This window comes from Anolis carolinensis, chromosome 1 (assembly GCF_035594765.1).
Source record: "Anolis carolinensis isolate JA03-04 chromosome 1, rAnoCar3.1.pri, whole genome shotgun sequence".
Lineage (NCBI taxonomy): Eukaryota > Metazoa > Chordata > Lepidosauria > Squamata > Dactyloidae > Anolis > Anolis carolinensis.
Genome location: NC_085841.1, coordinates 287953348 through 287972282, shown reverse-complemented (window position 1 = coordinate 287972282; position 18935 = coordinate 287953348). Strand labels below are relative to the sequence as shown.

Here is an 18935-nt window from a genome sequence, read left to right as displayed (position 1 = left end):
TATTCAGTTGTGCATTGTTTCTTTGTCACCAGTCTTTCTTTCTGCTGTATACCAACAACTGTAAAAATGTAAATTATAACCACCGTGAACAAAGTGCTCATCTTTTGGCTCACATTACTTTGTAGAGCACTGTGTATTTTGACAGGAATATATAAATATTGAGTGGTGCTGTCATCCTGGCTTTGTTTGAGGCCTGGAGAGATGACTGTAGTAGAGTTCACAGCTTGCTGACTGTTCAAAGTAATGACAGAGAAAGCTGAGTCACATCAGGAAAAACAGAATATATTCTCAAAAGGAGAGTTAGGACAGGGCTGTCATCACTACAGGAAGTGCTGGCTGGAGCATAATCTCAACAAAGAGAGTTATAGGCATGCCATCTCCAGCTATTGATAGCACATTATGTCCTCAGGTCAAAAAGGTCAGGAGATGGACACCAAGGACTCTCCTAAAGTAAGATGATCAAAGACCCATCTGAACTTTGATTTTCCTGGATTGTTATAGAATCTCAGAAACAATGGACAGGATAGCAATGATGTCTAGTAGTACTAGTAGTAAAGGAAAACCTAAAATAAATTATAGCTAGCCTGAGTCTTCCTAGGTTATGTTCTGAATCAAGAAAAAGGAACAGTATGGCTGGAATCCATATGATTAGTACTTGAATTTTTAATGCTGCTCCAAGTTAACTCTGATGGCAATCTTATCATAAGATTTCCTTGGCAAGATTTATTCAGAAAACATTTGCCATTGCCTTATTCTGAGGATAAAAGTGCATAGAACCATACTCTCCTCAGGTGCAGCAACTTAGAGCCCATCTGGACAGCCCCTTTAATGCTGGACTTCCCACAACAAAAAGGGGGCTGTCCAGATGATGTTTTTGGAAAACACAAATGAATTCGCCACACACCAGGAAAGCCCTGGTTTGTGATGAATTAATTTGATAGTGGGTTTATTCTGTGCCTTCCAGGAAGATACATGATAAATCTAGTACTTCTGCTGTCTGGACTGCACTCCAGACAGCAGTCCTCTAGTTTTCCAGGCTAAATTAGCTCGGAAAACCGTGAGCACACCCCCCTCCCCAAAAGCCCCCAAACCCCTTTTTAAATATAAAAAAAACTTACAGTGCCTCCATTACAGTTTTCCAGCACCTCTCCTGGCACGTAGCAATGATGCGCCCTGAGAGCAGGGGGAATCGCTCCTCCCCCCCCCCCCCCCCCGCTCTCCTGGCACATCATTGCTATGTGCCAGGAGAGCTGTTGGAACACTGTAATGGAGACACAGTACTTTTTTTTTTACTTTTTAAAGGGGTTTGGGAGGCTTTTGGGGACAGGGTGGCAGTGTCCGGGTGTTCTCCCAGAAAGTTCCGGGAGAACATCTGGACACCCATCCCAGAAAGCACAGGCTTTTTTAAACGTGAGCGTTCCTGGGATAAATGCCTGTCTGGAAGCGCCCTTGGACTATTGGAATAGATACATACTGTATTTTACTGTATAATAGTTCCCACTGCATAATAGTATCACTCTCTCTTTTGAGTCCCAAAATTTGTTTCTTGCTTTTCTTCATGTATTCATCGCATTAATCCTCTCTCCTCCCTTAGAAAAAATCTCTTTCTCAGTTGCCTGTACATTGAGACATAAAGAAAATGCACCTTTAAAGCAAGCTCTTAAAAAACCTCTCTCGGAGGTAAGAGAGTCTGTAAAAAAGAAAACAAACTGAAGTTTGCAGGATCTTCTCCTTCTTCCCTCCTTGCTCCTTGTCTCTCAGAGGCTAAAAAGGTTTTTTTTTAAAAAATAAACCCAAAACCCAGTGAATATTAGGTGCATTTTTTAAAATCACATAATAGTTGGTGCACCTATTACGCGATAAAAAAAACATTGCACCTAAAAGGGCGCCTCCTTTTTTTGGACCAAAAAAGGCAACAAATGTGACTATTACGTGATGAAAAACAGTATATGAGAATATGTATCAAGTAAACCTGTACCCATATGTTTAAAATGTTTAGAAGTCCCAGTTTCCCTTATTTCTGTCAGAGCACACTGTTCCTATTGTTTAAACATGAAAGGCTTTAGCTTAATAATACCTCTTCAGCTTCCCATAAAACACTTTTGGAAAAACATACTGCCTATTGTTTAAGGGGAAGCAGCCATTTCAGGGTAGGCATTTGTTTTCCTGACTGATGTGACCTCTGTTGCTTGTTTTACAGTCTAGGCAATGCAAGTCATTCATTTTCACAGAATGGAAGAATGGAATTATCCACTTTAGAAAAACACCCCATGTTTGTCTGCCGTTTCTGACAGTTTTGTTCAGTGGAGAGATGTGATCTCTTTTTCATCAAATGGACTAACATTCTGTCCAGTTATTGACAGAAAATACCTAGCCAAATAACAGCTACACATGCAAAACTGAGACTCATTGTCATTTGCCAAAGTACAAGAACTTCATAACAAATCCTACATTTGTCAGATAACATGAAAGACAGAACACAAAATGACTTTGCCGGAACCTAGTGGAAGGAGAGAGATAGTAGGGTGTAGTGGCTTATGCGTTCGAAAACAAACCAAGAGACCAAGGTTTAAATCCCTACTCAGCCATGGAAATCCACTGGGTGAGTTTGGTCAAGTCACATTCTCTTAGACCCTATCTACACTGCCATATAATCCAGTTTCTGAATCCAGGTTATCTGATTTGAACTGGATTATATGGCAGCATAGATCCAGCCTTCATTTCAGAAGACAGAAAAGATTAATCTTTGAACAAATCTTGCCAAGAAAGCCTCATGAGAGGTTCATGTCACTAAATCAGAAATAAATTGAAGGCACATGACAACAAAACAGTGAATGAAGGGAATGAAAAGATCAGTACCATGAGTACATTGCTTAATATTCAGTGTTTATATCTTTAATGCAGACAAGAGCAAAAACTTCAGAACCAAATAACTTCAGCAGTTTGTAGAATGTATACCCCATATACTCATGTATAAGTCTATAAATTTAAGTAAAAAATCAACACCAAAAACCTAGGTTTACTTATCCATGCATCCATAGCTCATCCTTAGCTTAACTCTTACCAAAAAATGGAACCATTCCTTTTTCTGAGTATAATGGGAAATGGAAGAGAAAGATTACCTGGATCCTAGGGGAACCTAAAAGAAGCATGGACCCCTTCTAGTTGTGCCTGAATGATGCTGCTTCTGGCCTTTTTGAAAACCTGGTCAGGGAAATGGCAGCAGTGATGGTCAAGGAACGTGGCCTCCTGATGCAGCATTAGTGTTTTCCCTCTCTGAAATGACTCTCGTCTCCATGGGCTAACTCAAAATCCATAATTTTGGCCCTCAAACCCTGACTTACATTTCAGGTCAACTTATACATGACATATGTTATTTTGAGTCTTACCACAATAAAAGTGAAAAGTACATGAGATAATTGGGGGTAGTAAGGGAAGTAGCTATATTCTGCTTTGTATCCAAACATGGTGGTAGTCATATGCTGAGTGGGACCATTGCCTAAATGTTGACTTATTCTGGAAAAATGAAGAATGTTTGTTTTACACAAATAGTTATAGAAATATAGTAGTTGGCCCAATATATATCCTACTCTTGCTGGGCATAACTCTTACTTGCCCATGAGATTAATTTAGAGAATCCCAATCAAGGGAGATTTGCAATTTCATTTTCTTCAATTAAATTTTCCCAGAGGGTATGATGAATTCTAGGAACTCATTATTTTGATTCCTTAATTTAATTTTCAGATGCGAAATGCTAGAGCAAACAACCTTCTTATCTACAGCAGTCAAGAAGAAATCTTTAATCAAGAGATGAAAGAGCATGCTCATGAATATATAAGGTCCCCTAAGCCTTTTTGCTCAGAAAAAACTGCCAGTTAACAGCAGGTTTTAAAGAGAGCTGCTTGCATGGCATCACAGCAATAAAAATATTTTTCCACCAGCAATACTTTTAATGTTTGTCAAGGATATCCCAAACACTTTGTAAAGTGCATATTAAAATTAGCAATTTTGCTGCTGAAATGGAGTAGCTCTGCTATAGAATAGCATCATTCAAAACTAGTGGTGGTAGTAGGTAGAAATCTATGTGTGGTAGGTATAACATAAAGGAATAGTGAAGAAGGCTTCACACAGTCATTCTTTTCTCTGTGTCTTGACCTTGAAACATGGGAAAATGTGAGGAACCTCTACTGAAATGACTTTGAAAAACTGGACTGCCAGGATTGCTATGTAGTTTATTCCCCTTTGGAATTATCAATCAAAAGTGTACTAAATGAGCAAGATCTAAGAAACATCATGACAATTATTGTCCTTGAGCCCTCTCTGGTATAGCACAGACTGTCTGCAATCTAACCTGTACACATCTACTTAGGAGTAAGTTTCTATGAACACATGGATGACACTTCTAATGCAGAGTACATATAGGAGCCTTCATATTTAAGGATGTTTTGATGATAATAGATGGGGAAAGTAATTTGCCCTCCCCTACAAATTTGTAAGTAAGCAAAATTCACAACATCTTGTGCATCAAAGTAAAAATAATTCCAGGGCCCATGCATCTATGCACATTTTGGAATGGGGTGGATGAACTATTATCCTTTGGTTGCATGCAGACCCCCTTTTGCAGCCACAAACCATCCTTTCTCTGGCCAAAAAGAAGGGACCTTTCACAATAAACAATTATAGGGCTGAGATTCTACTTTAATTACCATGATTCTATTCCATGGAAACCTGGAATTGGAAGTTTAGGAACAGGTATTCAGAATTCTTAGGCAGAGAGCTCTTCTAATGCCTCACCAAAATACACACAGGGTTCCATAAGATGTGGTCATGGCATTTAAAGTGGAGTCATAGTGCTATGATTGTGTAGCGTAAAAAGACCTAAAGAATGTCAATTCACTTTTCAATGAGTTGCAATCTTCTCCTGCTATCTTGGGAGAACTACATGGGCCACCCAGTCCAACCCCCTGATTTAGAATAGAATTAAATAGTGATGCTCCTAAGAGGCATCAGAGCATAGTGAAAATACTTTCAAAACATTGCTGTCTCTCTCATTCCTTTATTGTAGCATATATGTAATTCAATATTTATAGCAAAATCTGTGTTTCTGTTCAAATGCCATTTGGTATCTTTTTACAGTTTTTATCTCCCACCTCTCTTTAGGAGTTATCTCTTAAGGAAAATGAGTAAAGCGTTATCTCTTAAAGAGGTTTAGCACTGCAACACATATTCAGTGACCATTTGATATAGTGATGAACTTGGAAAGCAGGAAGCAGAAACTTCTATATTTTATAAACTAATTCAAAATTATTTGGTATTGCAGACCAACATAACAATATCTGTTTCTTGTGTTCTTACTTTCAGGTCCTGGAATTGCCTTTGTAGTATATCCTGAAGCCTTAACTCGGCTTCCTCTTTCACCATTCTGGGCTATAATTTTCTTCTTGATGCTCCTAACACTTGGCTTGGACACGATGGTAAATTTGGGCTTTTCACCTACTTTCCTGTAGTTCATTAGAGGACATGATGCATAACATTATATATATGTTGAGTGATAAGGGGTTACATCTTCAAGACAGAGATGCTTTTGTTAAAGTATGGGCTTTTCTTTAAGTTGAAGAGTGAACCAGAAAATCTTCAAAGAGCCTGCATACTAAAGCTTCTGTTTTCTGATTTTAAGAAAAGGATTAGATATGCCATGTATTTTTCTACATTTACTCTTTTTTTACTTGTTCTCTTCTTTGACATTCCCAGTTTGCCACTATTGAGACAATAGTGACATCAGTTGCGGATGAGTTTCCGAAGTATTTACGTACCCACAAGCCTCTGTTCACTCTTGTTTGCTGTGTTTCCTTTTTCATCATGGGCTTTCCTATGATCACTCAGGTAAAAGCATTTTCTTGACATAGACAAATTATGTGCTATGCATTCTTCCAGTGGAAAAAGGCTGATGTTACAGTTAATAGTAATAGCTCCATGAAACTATTCTCTTTGAAAAGAAAATGTATAGCTCAAAGTGAAATTTTAAAATAGGTTTTCATAGCAGCCCTAACCTCCAGATCTACTTGCTGTTAGCATAGGTCAGAGATGGGATTCTATCACTATGGGGACCATTTCCTCCATGAAGGTTCCAGTTACACCATGTTACTGGTGACATGAGTTGCATATATATTGATCTACTGGTGTCAGTCATCCCTGTAAAACAGGGCATTTTGCTAGTGGTAGCAGAATTGGCTGTGAAGTTTCTCCACTTTTCCAAGATACCCTGAATTTGGTCCCCTCAGTTATGCCACTTTGGGCATAACCCAAATCTGTGCCACTTCTGAACCTGTTAGCCAGGCGTAGCTGATAGACAAGCTCCAAATAGCTTTGTGGATTTCTGTCAGTAATTACCTATTTTATTTTTAGGGTGGAATGTACATGTTGCAGCTTGTGGACACCTATGCAGCATCTTACTCTCTGGTTATAATAGCCATTTTTGAACTTGTTGGCATTTCATACATTTATGGTAAGAAAAACATATATTATGTGTCCATTACACAAATGTTGCATGGTTGATATGTGATCAGTGTATATGAAAATGGGATAAATAAAATACAGAGATTTTTTTTTTCTTTTTTAGAAATGAAGGGCATCATCATCATCATTTCAAAATAAGCCTTAAAGAGCACATACAAGCAATTATTTTGAATTCCACTTGAAAAGCCTAGCTTTGCTCATATCACCACAGCTGGGAAGGTTACATTATTAAGTCATTTGAAATAGATAGCAGTGAAATATAATTAATGTGAATGTAGAATTAATAGCAATGGGAAATGTACAAGTAATGATGAAGCAAATTAACTGGCATAAATTTGTGCAGTCGGGCTTTCAGAAAGCAAGTTTCAAATTCTACAAATGGCTTATATTTATTTTATTTTAAGAATGATTGCACAACCATGTCCTTGCAATTGTAACAATTTCATTTACAAACGATATGAATATGTATACAATACAATATATTACATCTAATGGGTGGGGTCTTCAAGCAGGAATTTTTTTCACCAATATTATTAATTACAGACTAACGAAGTATGTGCTGCTCTTGCACACATGGAAGATATGGCAGAAAAAATGAGATCTTTTTAAACACCCAGCTTTTGAACCTTTCCTAATGCTGCTTTATACAAGCATGTTCAGAATGCAGCATTCTCACATAACAGCTACCCCATTTCTCTTCAACCTGCAAATATGCTAAGAGTATTTGGTTGTTATTAAGACATTGCAGCTGAACATGGTTCTATTTTGTCCAGCATCTTCAGAAAAAGTAAGGTTTGTGATTTCTTGATCAGGATAAACCATAAGCCTACTGACTTGCCAAATTAGCTAAAAAAAACAAGTTTATTAAACTTTTATATTCACAAAGTTATTTCTGGAAATATACATTTTTATTGTGACCTGTAACATTAGAAGAAATACAATTGTTCTGTCCAAATCCAATTGTTTCTTTCAGCTAGAGCAGACCCATTTAATCAATGGGAACATGGTACAGATGTCTACCCCAAAACCACTGAAAGAGAGTAGAAGGTTTTGGAAATATACACAGAAATCAGGATATTTACTATCTCTCCAAAAATAGAAACACCTCTATCTTGATCCACGGTTTCCTCCAGATATACTGTTTGGTAACACAGAGTATGAATGTTTACCTTCTGACCCCACCACTAAGGAAAGTGGGTAATATGAGACCTGGATTCCAAAATGGATCTGGTTGCCACTTCTCCCCTGCTTCTCTTCATCAACTCAAAAAGCATTTGAAAATATGCTTGTGCCATTCCATGCAATCATACTCTAACTATTCTTATAGATCTTCAAACAATTTTTTTATACGTCTAGGCATGTCCTATCAATAAGTTAAATGGAATTTATTACAATTAAACTTGACCTCAGGTGGGTAAACATTGGCATTATTTACATGATCAGGTTCTCATTATCTTTTTAAAAATCTGTGTTGAATCAGTCAAAAATACACAGCATACTGTTTCTGATAGCTGATATGACTATTAGGCACAGAAGAGCTTCCTTTCTATGAGCAGTTGTGAGTTTCCTCCCTTTCTCAAGTGTTCTCAGCATGGATTCTATTATGCTGAGTTGCTCACCGAGTTGATTTTTGTTGATAATTCTCAGAACACTTTGGTGTTTAGTTATTGCCAGTTCAGTTAGAAGCTGTTGAACCAGTGTGCAAAACTATTCCGCAGAATTTACACTTGCTTTTGCTGAGGCATCATTTGCAATTTCCTTGCCTCTTCATCCCATTCTGCATCAACACTAGTAGCTTTTCTCTAATTTTGGAAATTTTAACAGACTTGAATGGTTTTGGGTAGGTTATGACATATAGTGCTCTGTGAGTAATGATACTGGGCTGCCTTTACATTATGGCCATCTGAAACATTGCTGTTAGTTACCAAGCAGGAAAGTAGGAAGGCAAGCTGAGCCACGATATAAAAAGACAGTCTGAGGGCAGTGCAGTCGATTTCAGATCAGTCATTCTGACTGGGTATCCAAGTTCCTGCCAATAGCTTTATAGGTCCATGTCAGATACTGTAAATTGCAGCTTTTTGCCAATCACAGTGATTGTGTTGAAGAATAACACAAAGCCGGGCCCCATTCACACTACAGAATTATAGCACTGTTATTCTACTTCCATGTTTTCATCATATGGCATCCTAGGACTCACGGTGCAGGAAGAGGCATTTTGAAATCTCCCCATTGTGCTCCATTGCCTCACCAAACTACCATCCTTAGGCTGGATCCATAACAATTAAAGTGGTATAATAGTGCTATAATTATACAGTATAGTGTGACTGTGACCCACGAAAGCAACTCTTTCCACTAACAAGGGCCTATAGTCTGGGGACTATTGTTTGCCTTTCCCCATATTTTGCTGATTCACACCCACCATTTATTCAGACCCTGACACCTCTTCATATCTAAAAAAAGTAGAATAAAAGGATTGGCCATCCTTCATGGAGGCATGATTGACCTTTAAATGCAATATTAAGAACTGGAGAAATCCTAAAGAGTAATGGCTTTGGGTGCTTCTTTCAGACTTCTCAAAATGAAGCAAAAACAACTCTAGAGATTTAGATAAATAGAAACATACCAATAATGGCACTCTTTATGAAATGTCTAGTGGATTAACTCACCATTCTTTACAATTAACTACTCACATTAGTTGAAAAAGAAGAAGTTATGCTTGAAAGCCATTGGATGCTCATACCCTATTTCCATGGAAACCAGTGGAAGGCATATGTGCCCTTATCTAAGAGAAAGATTTAGATCTAAACAAGCTGCTGACAGGCCTGAGTCAGAAATGAAGAATACCCATCTTGACTGTATTGTCTGTAGATCCGTGATGAAGTGGGTCCTCCCACCCCTGCCTGTGCCATTTACAGCAGCAACTGCAGTATCCCAAATCATTGCACCAGATGTTGTTTATGAAATGGGTGATTGTGTACCGCTGTATGTCTCAAGAAGGAAGCATTAAAGTGTCAGGCATCTCTCTTTACATCTTCTGGTTTGACTTACTGTAAATGAATTGAATGCTCACTGGATATATTGCAAGGCATTTCAACTTTAAGACCTGCTTATAAGATTTGTATTGCCCCTTTGTGCTATTTTATTGTAATAGAAACACATTATAGACCTAGGTGGAAGTGGAAGGAATTCTCATAAAACAGCTTCCTTACAAGCTGTAAGAAATTGGTGCTTAGTGGAGACACAAACAGGATTCTGTTCCTGCCTCAAGCAAGGCATTCCCGACTTTCTTTCTTTTTGCTAACCATTTCTTCTTAGCTCTGCTTAAGGACCACTGAAGATAAGTTGTCTCAGAGTAGATCTGCTCTGTTTACATGTTCAAGTGCTAGATGAGAATGTGAAGTAGAAGAAAAGGAGTCAAGAGATCCTATTGCTGTGCTCTTTTCTCTTTGGAAAGAACTTCAGGGAAGGGAGATCACATGATTCCTTTAAAAGCCTACAGGTTACAATAGTGTGTGAGATGCATGAATTTTCTATCATAAATCATTTTACCTCATCCAACCCTGATGTTACTACAGACAATCCCCAAGTTATGAACAAGATAGGTTCTTAAGTTGAATTTGTATGTAAGTCAAAGCTTCAGCTGAGACACTTTCCCCCCATGAAATTTAGTAAAGGTAAAGGTTTCCCCTTGACATTAAGTCTAGTCGGGTCCAACTCTGGTGGGGGGGGGGGGTCTCAATTTCTAAGCCAAAGAGCCAGCATTGTCCATAGATGCCTCCTTGATCATTTGGCTGGCATGACTGCATGGAGTGCCATTACCTTCCCACCAAAGCGGTACCTATTGATCTACTCACATGTGTATGTTTTCAAACTGCTAAGTTTGCAGAAGCTGGGGCTAACAACAGGAGCTCACACTATCCTATAGATTCAAACCGCCAACCTTCCTAGGTAGATTTCCCTTTCTAGGGGTAGATTTCTCTCACATCCTGTTGTCTCACCCTGTTCTTAATTATGAGTCATTTGTAAGCCAGATGTTTGTAACCTGGGGCCTGCCTGTACTGGCTGATCTTGCTCCCCCCCCCCCCCCCAACAACAACATTGCTAGCACTCTTTCAACTTCAATATCCTTGACTTTTTCTTTTCAAGCTCTTTATTCTGTCAGTCTGGTGACAACTCTTTCCATCCTTTATCAATTGCTTCTCTATGCACTTCTGTTATTTGTTATACACATGCTTTCTGATATAGTTGTACCTATATACAAAAAGGTAGCTTGTCAATTATCCTTGAGGTAGTCCTAACTATAGTTTTACTACAACAGGGCATATTTAGTGCTGCTTTGTTTATATAATATAAGTACATACGTATTTAAATTTGTATCTTGAAACCCTCTGTAGCCACAGATCCCACGTGGCAAGTCTTTTTAGGTTGTCATTGAGCTTTTTTGCTTCAGTGTTGAAAGCTTTTGATAATAACTATGTTATGTGGCAAATGTTTCTAAATTCTTTAACCTGTGTAACACACACCCTTCAATTGTCCCAATTTGGCAGGGGAAATCCTGATTGATCTTATTTTCTGCTACTCATTCAGCAGCTTTTAAAATGGCTCAGTTCCTCTTCCTACTTTCCACTTTCTTTCTTTGTCTTCAGCATACTTCAGTTGTTGCAAACTAGGTTCAGACTGCAAAAGTACGGTGTTAACTCAGCAGGGTGGAGAGGAGAGGTGAAAGCTTTCCCTTTCCAGTAAGTTTCCGGCAAAAGCAAACTGCTGCAGCCTTTCCTACCTTGTGTGCTGCTCTTCATTAATAGCTTTTGATACTTCGACTGCATTCTGATGTTTCTCAGCGACATGTGTCTCAATTTCCCACTGTGAAATGTCTGAGGGCATAGTTAAAAAGTCACTGTATTACTACAGGCTTGCTGCTCTAGCAGTTTTACATTTTCAGCATTAGTGGAAGGTTTTTTTAAATGCAGTTTGTGCAAACATGTGGTCATCATCATCATCATCATCATTTCCAGATGGCCCTCTCTCCCCAGAGAGACTCAGGGTGATTAACATACATATTAAATGGCAAACATTCAATGCCACAACTACTTGATTTAATATCAATAAAATAAAATAAAATGATGGTAACATGTTAATTATAATAAAAATTCCAAATTAGAAAAAAACAATAAATTTAAACATAACAGTAAATAAAAGTATTGTTGCACAGAGCGAGCGTAAACCTGGACTGAATTAAATGATCAAGTTGCAGAAAATGTTCTGCATTTGTTGTAGTTTCACTTAGACCATAGCTGCTATGGGGTAACAATTATGTTAATCTGGCAGCTGTGCCAGTGTGATGTATTGGTCTAATCATTGGGGTAGGATTCTGGAAACCAGGATTCAAATCTCTAGCCCCTTCTGCACTGCCATATAAAATCTGGATTATCTCCTTTGAAATAGAGACTCAGTGTAGACTCATATAATTCAGTTCAAAGCAGATTATGTGTATTATCTTCTTTGATAATCTAGATTATATGGCAGTGTAGAAGGGGTCTCTGATCAGCCATGGAAACCACCGGGTGGCCTTGGGCTAGTCACACTCTCATAGCCTCAGTGGAAGGCAAAGGCAAATCCCATTTCAACAAACCTTGCCAAGAAAACCCTATGACAGGATCACCTTAGAGTTTCTGTTCCTTGGAAATGACTTGAAGGCACACAACAACAAGTATTATGTTAGATTTTGACTCTACATCCCTAAACAACTTTTTACTATATTAAGTAGTACTTGGGGTTATCAATATCATAGGTTTTTGAATGTACAGTCTTCCCTTGCTACTTTGCAGTTTGCTTATTGCGAACTCGCTGTTTCACGGTTTTTCTCTGAGTGTCAGTTTCCCTTTTGCGCATGCGCCCTCCCTCTCATCGGTGTCCAGGGGCAGTTTTCCCTTGAAGTGTTGCTGCTGCTTCTCCTCCTCAGGGCTTCCGCCTTTCTCCGTTTCTCTGGCTGCCTCTGCTCCGCAAGCCTCCCTGGGGCTTGTGAAGGGGAGAAAGGCCACCTAAGTACTAATATAATGTGAAAATATTAAAATAAATATACTGTCCCTACTTCGCAGATTTTCACTTATTGTGGGTGGTCCTGGAATGTAACCCCTGCGATAAGTGAGGGAACACGGTGCACCTAAGACATTATGGTGCCCGTAAACAGATGGTAAACCCCCTGATAAATAATTGAATATTGCCTTTCCTTTACTGATTCCTCAAAATAGCCCATTTGGGAAAATAAAGAGATTTACATTTGGTTATAAGGTTCATTTAACACACCATCTTTTTCATACAGTATCCAACAATTCTAAAGAAACCCAGGGACACATAATGCAAGAGTTTTTGTTGTTTGTTCCTAATGATTTCCTGTATAAGGTTCCTTACTGAACAATTATTTTGTTCAGTAAACAATCCATAACATTATACACAACTAAAATCAATAAAATTACAGAGCACAACAGCCAAAAAGATTGCTCTTTTGATTTTTCCTCCAACACCCATGAAGAATATATTTGATTTCTCCCTGTATTTTTTTAAATAAAGATTGATATAGTAAAACTGTGCGGTTCTGTCTTTGGCCACTGAGTGGCAGGGCTACAGCAAACTACTTGAGATACTTGAAGTAGTACTGTATTCAAAATAAAGAAGTTAACATGCTATTGAAGTTGAAGTGTTAGCCTTTAACTTCAACATTTCCTTTTAACCACACCCACCTTTTACTACTGTTGAGATGACTCTATTAAATGTTTGTATTAACAGCCTGCCTTCCCTCCCCGTTCTACCCAAGGCAGCAAAAATAAATACTTAAAAAATGAGGTGAACATAAAGAGCAATATAATACAGCAAAAATTAAAAATTCAAGAATGCACACAACAACATGAATACCTATACTTCAAAATGTAATTTAGCAAGTATAAAATCATTCCTAGATGTACAGCATTAAACAGTAGCATGGCCAGCAAAATATGCCAGGTTAAAAACAGTTGAAACCATTCAGTTATGAAAACCCTTTTAAAGTATTGCAACTCTAGAGATGAACTACACAACTCTTGTGAAGGAGTTTTATCAGGTACGGAACATTACTAAGACTCACTATCATTATCTTCTTCTTCTTCTTCTTCTTCTTCTTCTTCTTCTTCTTCTTCTTCTTCTTCTTCTTTATTTATATACCGCCCTATCTCCCTCAGAGGACTCAGAGAGGTTTCCAACATAAGCAAAACCTTCAATTGCCAATAGGAGACTGTTGGCTCACTATAGCCGCTCCTAAATGAAGACACGAGACTCGCTGTGTTATCACTAGAAACTTTACTATAGGAAAAATCGACATGAAAAAGCTAAGAATGTGAGGCACCAGTCAGCATTCCTTTATATACCCTCCCCCTCATTCAAAGACATAGTTCCCGCCCGACAAAACCCCTGTGAAGTTTCCCCGCCAAGTCCAGCAGCCGTTTCTTCTCAGGGTTATGTGTTGCAGGTGTCTTATCAGTTCATAATGTCAGTGACCCTGATTTCTGGTGCCGTAATCCAGGCCCTGAAAGCAGGGTTCTGACAGGAAACCATACAACAAAAGTAACATCATCAAACAAAAACATACAATCCTGCTAAAACAGTCACAAAAATTTAAAATCCAGTTTCAGTCTACTTAATAAAGAATACTATGTATGTCTAATTAATATTTTCTAATTCTAATTAATATGTTCCAGTTTCTAGTTAGTATTTCTTTCCATGCCAAGAAGCTTTGTCATCCTTAGACATCCTCCCAATCGATGTCCTTAAGGGCACCTTTTTATTACATCCCTGCTAAAAGCGGTACCTATTTATCTCCTTGCATTTCTGCTTTCGATCTGCTAGGTGGGCAGATGAGCTGGGGCTGGCGGTGGGTGCTCACCCCAACCCGGGCTTGAAATGCCGACCTTTTGATCAGCAGGATTTTCTGCAGCTAGCGGTTAACCCGCTGTGCTAATCCCAGTCCCCAAACCATTCAGGGCTTGAAAAGATTTTTTAAAAATTCAAAAAAGTAAACTTTGATTTGCCATTTTACTTCACCATTGTATGTAAAAGAATATAAGCATCCATGGATTTTGGTATCCATGGGGAGTCTCGGACACAAATGCCAGCGATTACTAAAGACCCACTCTGTTTCTATTCAATAACCAGGACAGTCTTGGTATTTTAAGCATAAATGTATGTTTATTGATAGCAACAGAACTTGAAATAATAATTGTAGCTCTCAAATTTGTGGGTTGTGATAAAGTCCGAAGATCTATCATCTTTTAGTTGTAAAAACACTTAGGACATCATTTTGTTCCTAGTTTTATTTCTCCTCCTTCATTCACGGAGTGAGATCCCCAAGTAGCCCTTTTTTGTGGACAAGCTTATTCTTTATTTTTACCTTTATTACCTTTAAAGCTCAGCTACATTTCGCCATCAGAAAGAGACCGCTGAGGACAAATGTTCTTCAACTGTCTTCATTCTGTGATTATTACTTCTTTTTTTACATCTGTTGACCGATCTCACAAGCACTGAGTGCAGGTCTCAGCTGTGCGCAGAAACACCCCAGAAGGCACACTTTTTTTTGTTTTGTTTTGTAAACAATAAAGTTGTATTCCCTTGTGAGGAAAGTGTGTATATTTTATTAGCAGCCATATGCTGCAACCTTCATCGTTTTCTTTCATCTGGCCTCCACTGGACAACAGCTTGTATAACTGGTTGCCATAGGAACAGCATTTCTCTGAGGCCAACATATAAAAGTACAAATGTGCGTGAAATAACATCAGACCGAGTAAAGGAAATTCAGTAGCAAATGAGATACACGTAAATCTAAATAATGGTACAAAATACACAAACAGTGATAACTCAGGTTATTAAGCAGCAAACTTAGTATCCAGGATGACAACAACAATGATAATCTGCCTCCTCCTCCCCGTTGTCCAATGCACAACTTAAAAAACTATATAATTTTAAAACCTACAAAATATAAATATGAAGCTATAATTAATTGTTACCGTTATCAAAACAGCTCAGTTGAAAACCAAATACTCAGTTGAAAATCAAATATAAGTATAAAACTGTTGCAAACAATCTGAACAGCATACAGCATCTCCTGCTCAATTCTTTGTGAATGCCAAAATCCATGGATGCTCAAGTCCTATTGGTAAAATGATGTCCCTCATATAAAAACAAGGTTTGTTTTTTGAATTTCATATATATATATATATATATATATATATATATATATATATATATATTCCATGGATGATCGAATTCTTGGATGCAGAATGGAGGATATGGAGGTCTAACTGTATACATTTTTACATCCCACTGTCACATCTAGTTAAGTGGGTTATATAAGCTTAAAAAGACCCATTTGAACCTGCAATACCTGTTTATCCAAAGGTGAAATTGAGATGAGCACACCCATCTTGTCAAAGAATAATTCCTTCACAGTCCTGTCAATTCTCTGAAAAAGCTGTTTCCGTGTCAAGCCGGGGTGCCAGTCAGTCGCAATAAATAGGCAATGTTTCAGGAGTGGTAAACAAGAGCGATGGGGGGATAATGTGTGTGCTAACCCTTCTGCTGACTTCCATTCTAATAGCCTTTCTGTCAATGTCAGAGAGATTGTTTTTCAGGTGCACTAGGGTTCCTGAGCTTCACGCTTTATAACCATGGCTGGGGCTGGCAATTCTTTCCCAACCATTCTCCAAACCCAGGTTTTGCCAGTATAAAAAAGAACCCATGTACTTCCAATGCAATTGGTCCCCTCTTTGAAATGAAGTCACCCTTCTTTTGGGCACATCTGCATTTCAACAGATAAACCATAAATTATCATTTACAATAGTTAATGTCTTGACTCTTCCAGCATTGTACTATGCTTTTTCTAGGCATGGTATTTTCCCTTTTCACCTGCAGCCATATCACAAAACAGCCACATTCCTAGCTTTTTAAAAAAAGGAGGAATCAATGATGTCAATTTGTTAGTTTGTAAACATTTTCCCAAGGCAACAGGAAAATACAGTTTTAAAAAACAATAGTACCAATATTTAAAATAGAGATAGATAATTAATTTCAAGCTTGTTGTCCCATATAGATCTTGAAATCCTTACAGTTGGATTACCCTTCCCAAAATCCCCTGGCTGAGAGATTATGGGAGTTATAGTCACTCATAATTCTGTAGCTCTAACTAACCATTGCACAGAACTGTTTAAGAACACATGGATAAACCCATTAAACTATACTTCTAGCGATGATTAGGCTTACTAAGGGCCAGATATTCTGTTAAATGGTAGGTTGTAATTGTCAGTATAAATAGGAGGAGGAGACTGATGAAGAATGGGATTGCATTCAATACCAGATATTGTTTTCACTAGGACAATAGTATGAGGGAAGCAAAGCACAGCTCTACTTCATTGTTTTCCCTAGTCTTGATTTCTTTAAAAAAACCTTTCATGCTCACACATATACAAACAGACATGCCTTTTGGGAACATTTCTTCTGAAGTGCCATATAGGAGAATTAGCTAAGGATGTTTTTGTAGAGGAGACAATGTTTTGCACTGCGTGGTTTTTTTCCCCTTGCCAAACCCTCATTACTTTGTCAGGCATCATTTGATTTGAAATTGGCTGACTTCTCTTTTCAAGAGCACATTAACAACATCTCCCTATAAACCAATGCTCATGTTGTTTCAAGAAATACCCATTTTTGGAATATTCCATCAACACTTGGCCACTTATGTTTTCCTCCCTCTTTCCAAATAGTTTCACAAACTATATATCCTGCAACATGCTATAGATGAAATTTGACACATGTGTGGCCAAACATCATTTGAGTGTTTCGAGATGGCAAAATTTATTTCTGAAGAAGAACACACAAACTAGGAATGGCTGCAGCAATTTGCTTTTACTTGAGTCTAATGGGAAGTGCAACATTTGGCTCTGCTAATTCTCTTCCCTCTGCAGAGTGGAATTTATGAGTGCTTCTGCACTTTGAACTCAGTTTGCTGTAACAGAAGGAAGCAGAATGCAAAGGGAGAAAGCAGACAGAGAAGAGAAACTCTGGGACATTTTAAAAGTAACTGAACAAGTGGGATAACAGAGAGTTAGGTTAAATCAGGAGTTCCCTGTCAAACAGGGTCAGTGTAGGGTAACACCTTTATGTACTTACAGATTGGTGTTGTATTTAATGGAGCCTTTTTTGAGGAAACAAATCTATTTTCACTTCTAGTTGCATGTTCTATTCACTGAGTTTACTGAGTTTTAAATGAGTGAAGTGTTTGCATGGGTGATGGGGGACACCAATTTTCCTTTCCAAAGATTGTTGCGTTCGTTCTGCATTATAATCCTTCCAAAGGCTGGCATGGATTTCATGTGGAACACACAAATGTTCCTTTGCTCGTTCTCCCGATTAAGAATGAATGATTGCCAAGGCACTATTAAGGCTTTTCACATTGCCTGTCATAATCTCCCTGCATAATCCTCATTTGCTTTATTCTGAAACGCAAAGCAATACACAAAGAACCTCTAAGCTGCTCTGAATATTGAAAGAAAACTAAGTTTCAGTTTTAAACTAAATTTGCTTCCATCTTTCCCCTCCTATCCATGACAGAATAATCAAAACTAGCCTTATTTTTTATGTTTCAGTGAGTGCACAAGATGTTTCTTTCTGCAGGAATAGTCACGGGATGAAATATAAGGCTGTGCTGTTGCTAATTTATGGTTGTGTTTTATAGTTGTATGTTTAAATTATGGACTGCTGTATACCTAATATTCTCCAAAGGGAAAGTGCTTACTTTTTCACAAACACTTTATTTTTCCATATACTTATTATTAATCATACATTTTGTAAAGTAGGCTCACTTCTCCTACATTGACCTGAATAAATTGTCAGGAACTACAATTGATACAATTACCAATGTAACTTACATAACGGCAGATTTGTGAAGTTCGCATTGGTTTAGGGGTCTACCTTGGTTGGGATAAGACTGAGATTTGAATGTAGGCCATCAACTGTAATTCTATTTCTCTTCCCACCCTTATAGCAAAAAGTGAGTCTATTACCAGTCTTTGTTTTCTAATGTATCTATAATTTTTCCAGTGCTGGGTGAGAAAACACAGATTGAGCATCCCTTCTCTGGAATTTCAAAATCCAAAGTATTCCAAAATCCAAAATTGTCCACATGGGTAGCTAAGATTGTGTCACTTTTGCTTTCTGATGGTTCAGTATGCACACACCTTGCTTCATGCACAAAATTATTTAAAATATCATTGATAAATTACACTCAGGTTATATGTACAAGGTATATTTGAAACATAAATACATTTTGCATTTTGACTTGGTCTCATTTCCAATACTGGTATATTGAAATCTGGAAAAAATCCTAAATCCAATAGACTTTT

General features: G+C 37.9%; 1 protein-coding gene across 3 annotated transcripts in view; it reads left to right on the top strand.

The window, feature by feature from the left end:
- slc6a5 (solute carrier family 6 member 5) overlaps positions 1 to 18935 on the top strand; it is a 106790-nt gene that overhangs the window by 59760 nt on the left and 28095 nt on the right. For 2 of the 3 annotated variants that reach the window (XM_003214676.4, XM_062967799.1), the window contains 3 exons: positions 5362 to 5474; positions 5752 to 5883; positions 6406 to 6505. In XM_003214676.4, the coding sequence (XP_003214724.2) occupies positions 5362 to 5474; positions 5752 to 5883; positions 6406 to 6505 (345 nt within the window). Of the gene's footprint in view, positions 1 to 5361; positions 5475 to 5751; positions 5884 to 6405; positions 6506 to 6619; positions 10207 to 18935 lie in introns of those variants that run through there. The other variant, XM_062967798.1, reaches the window with a different exon arrangement.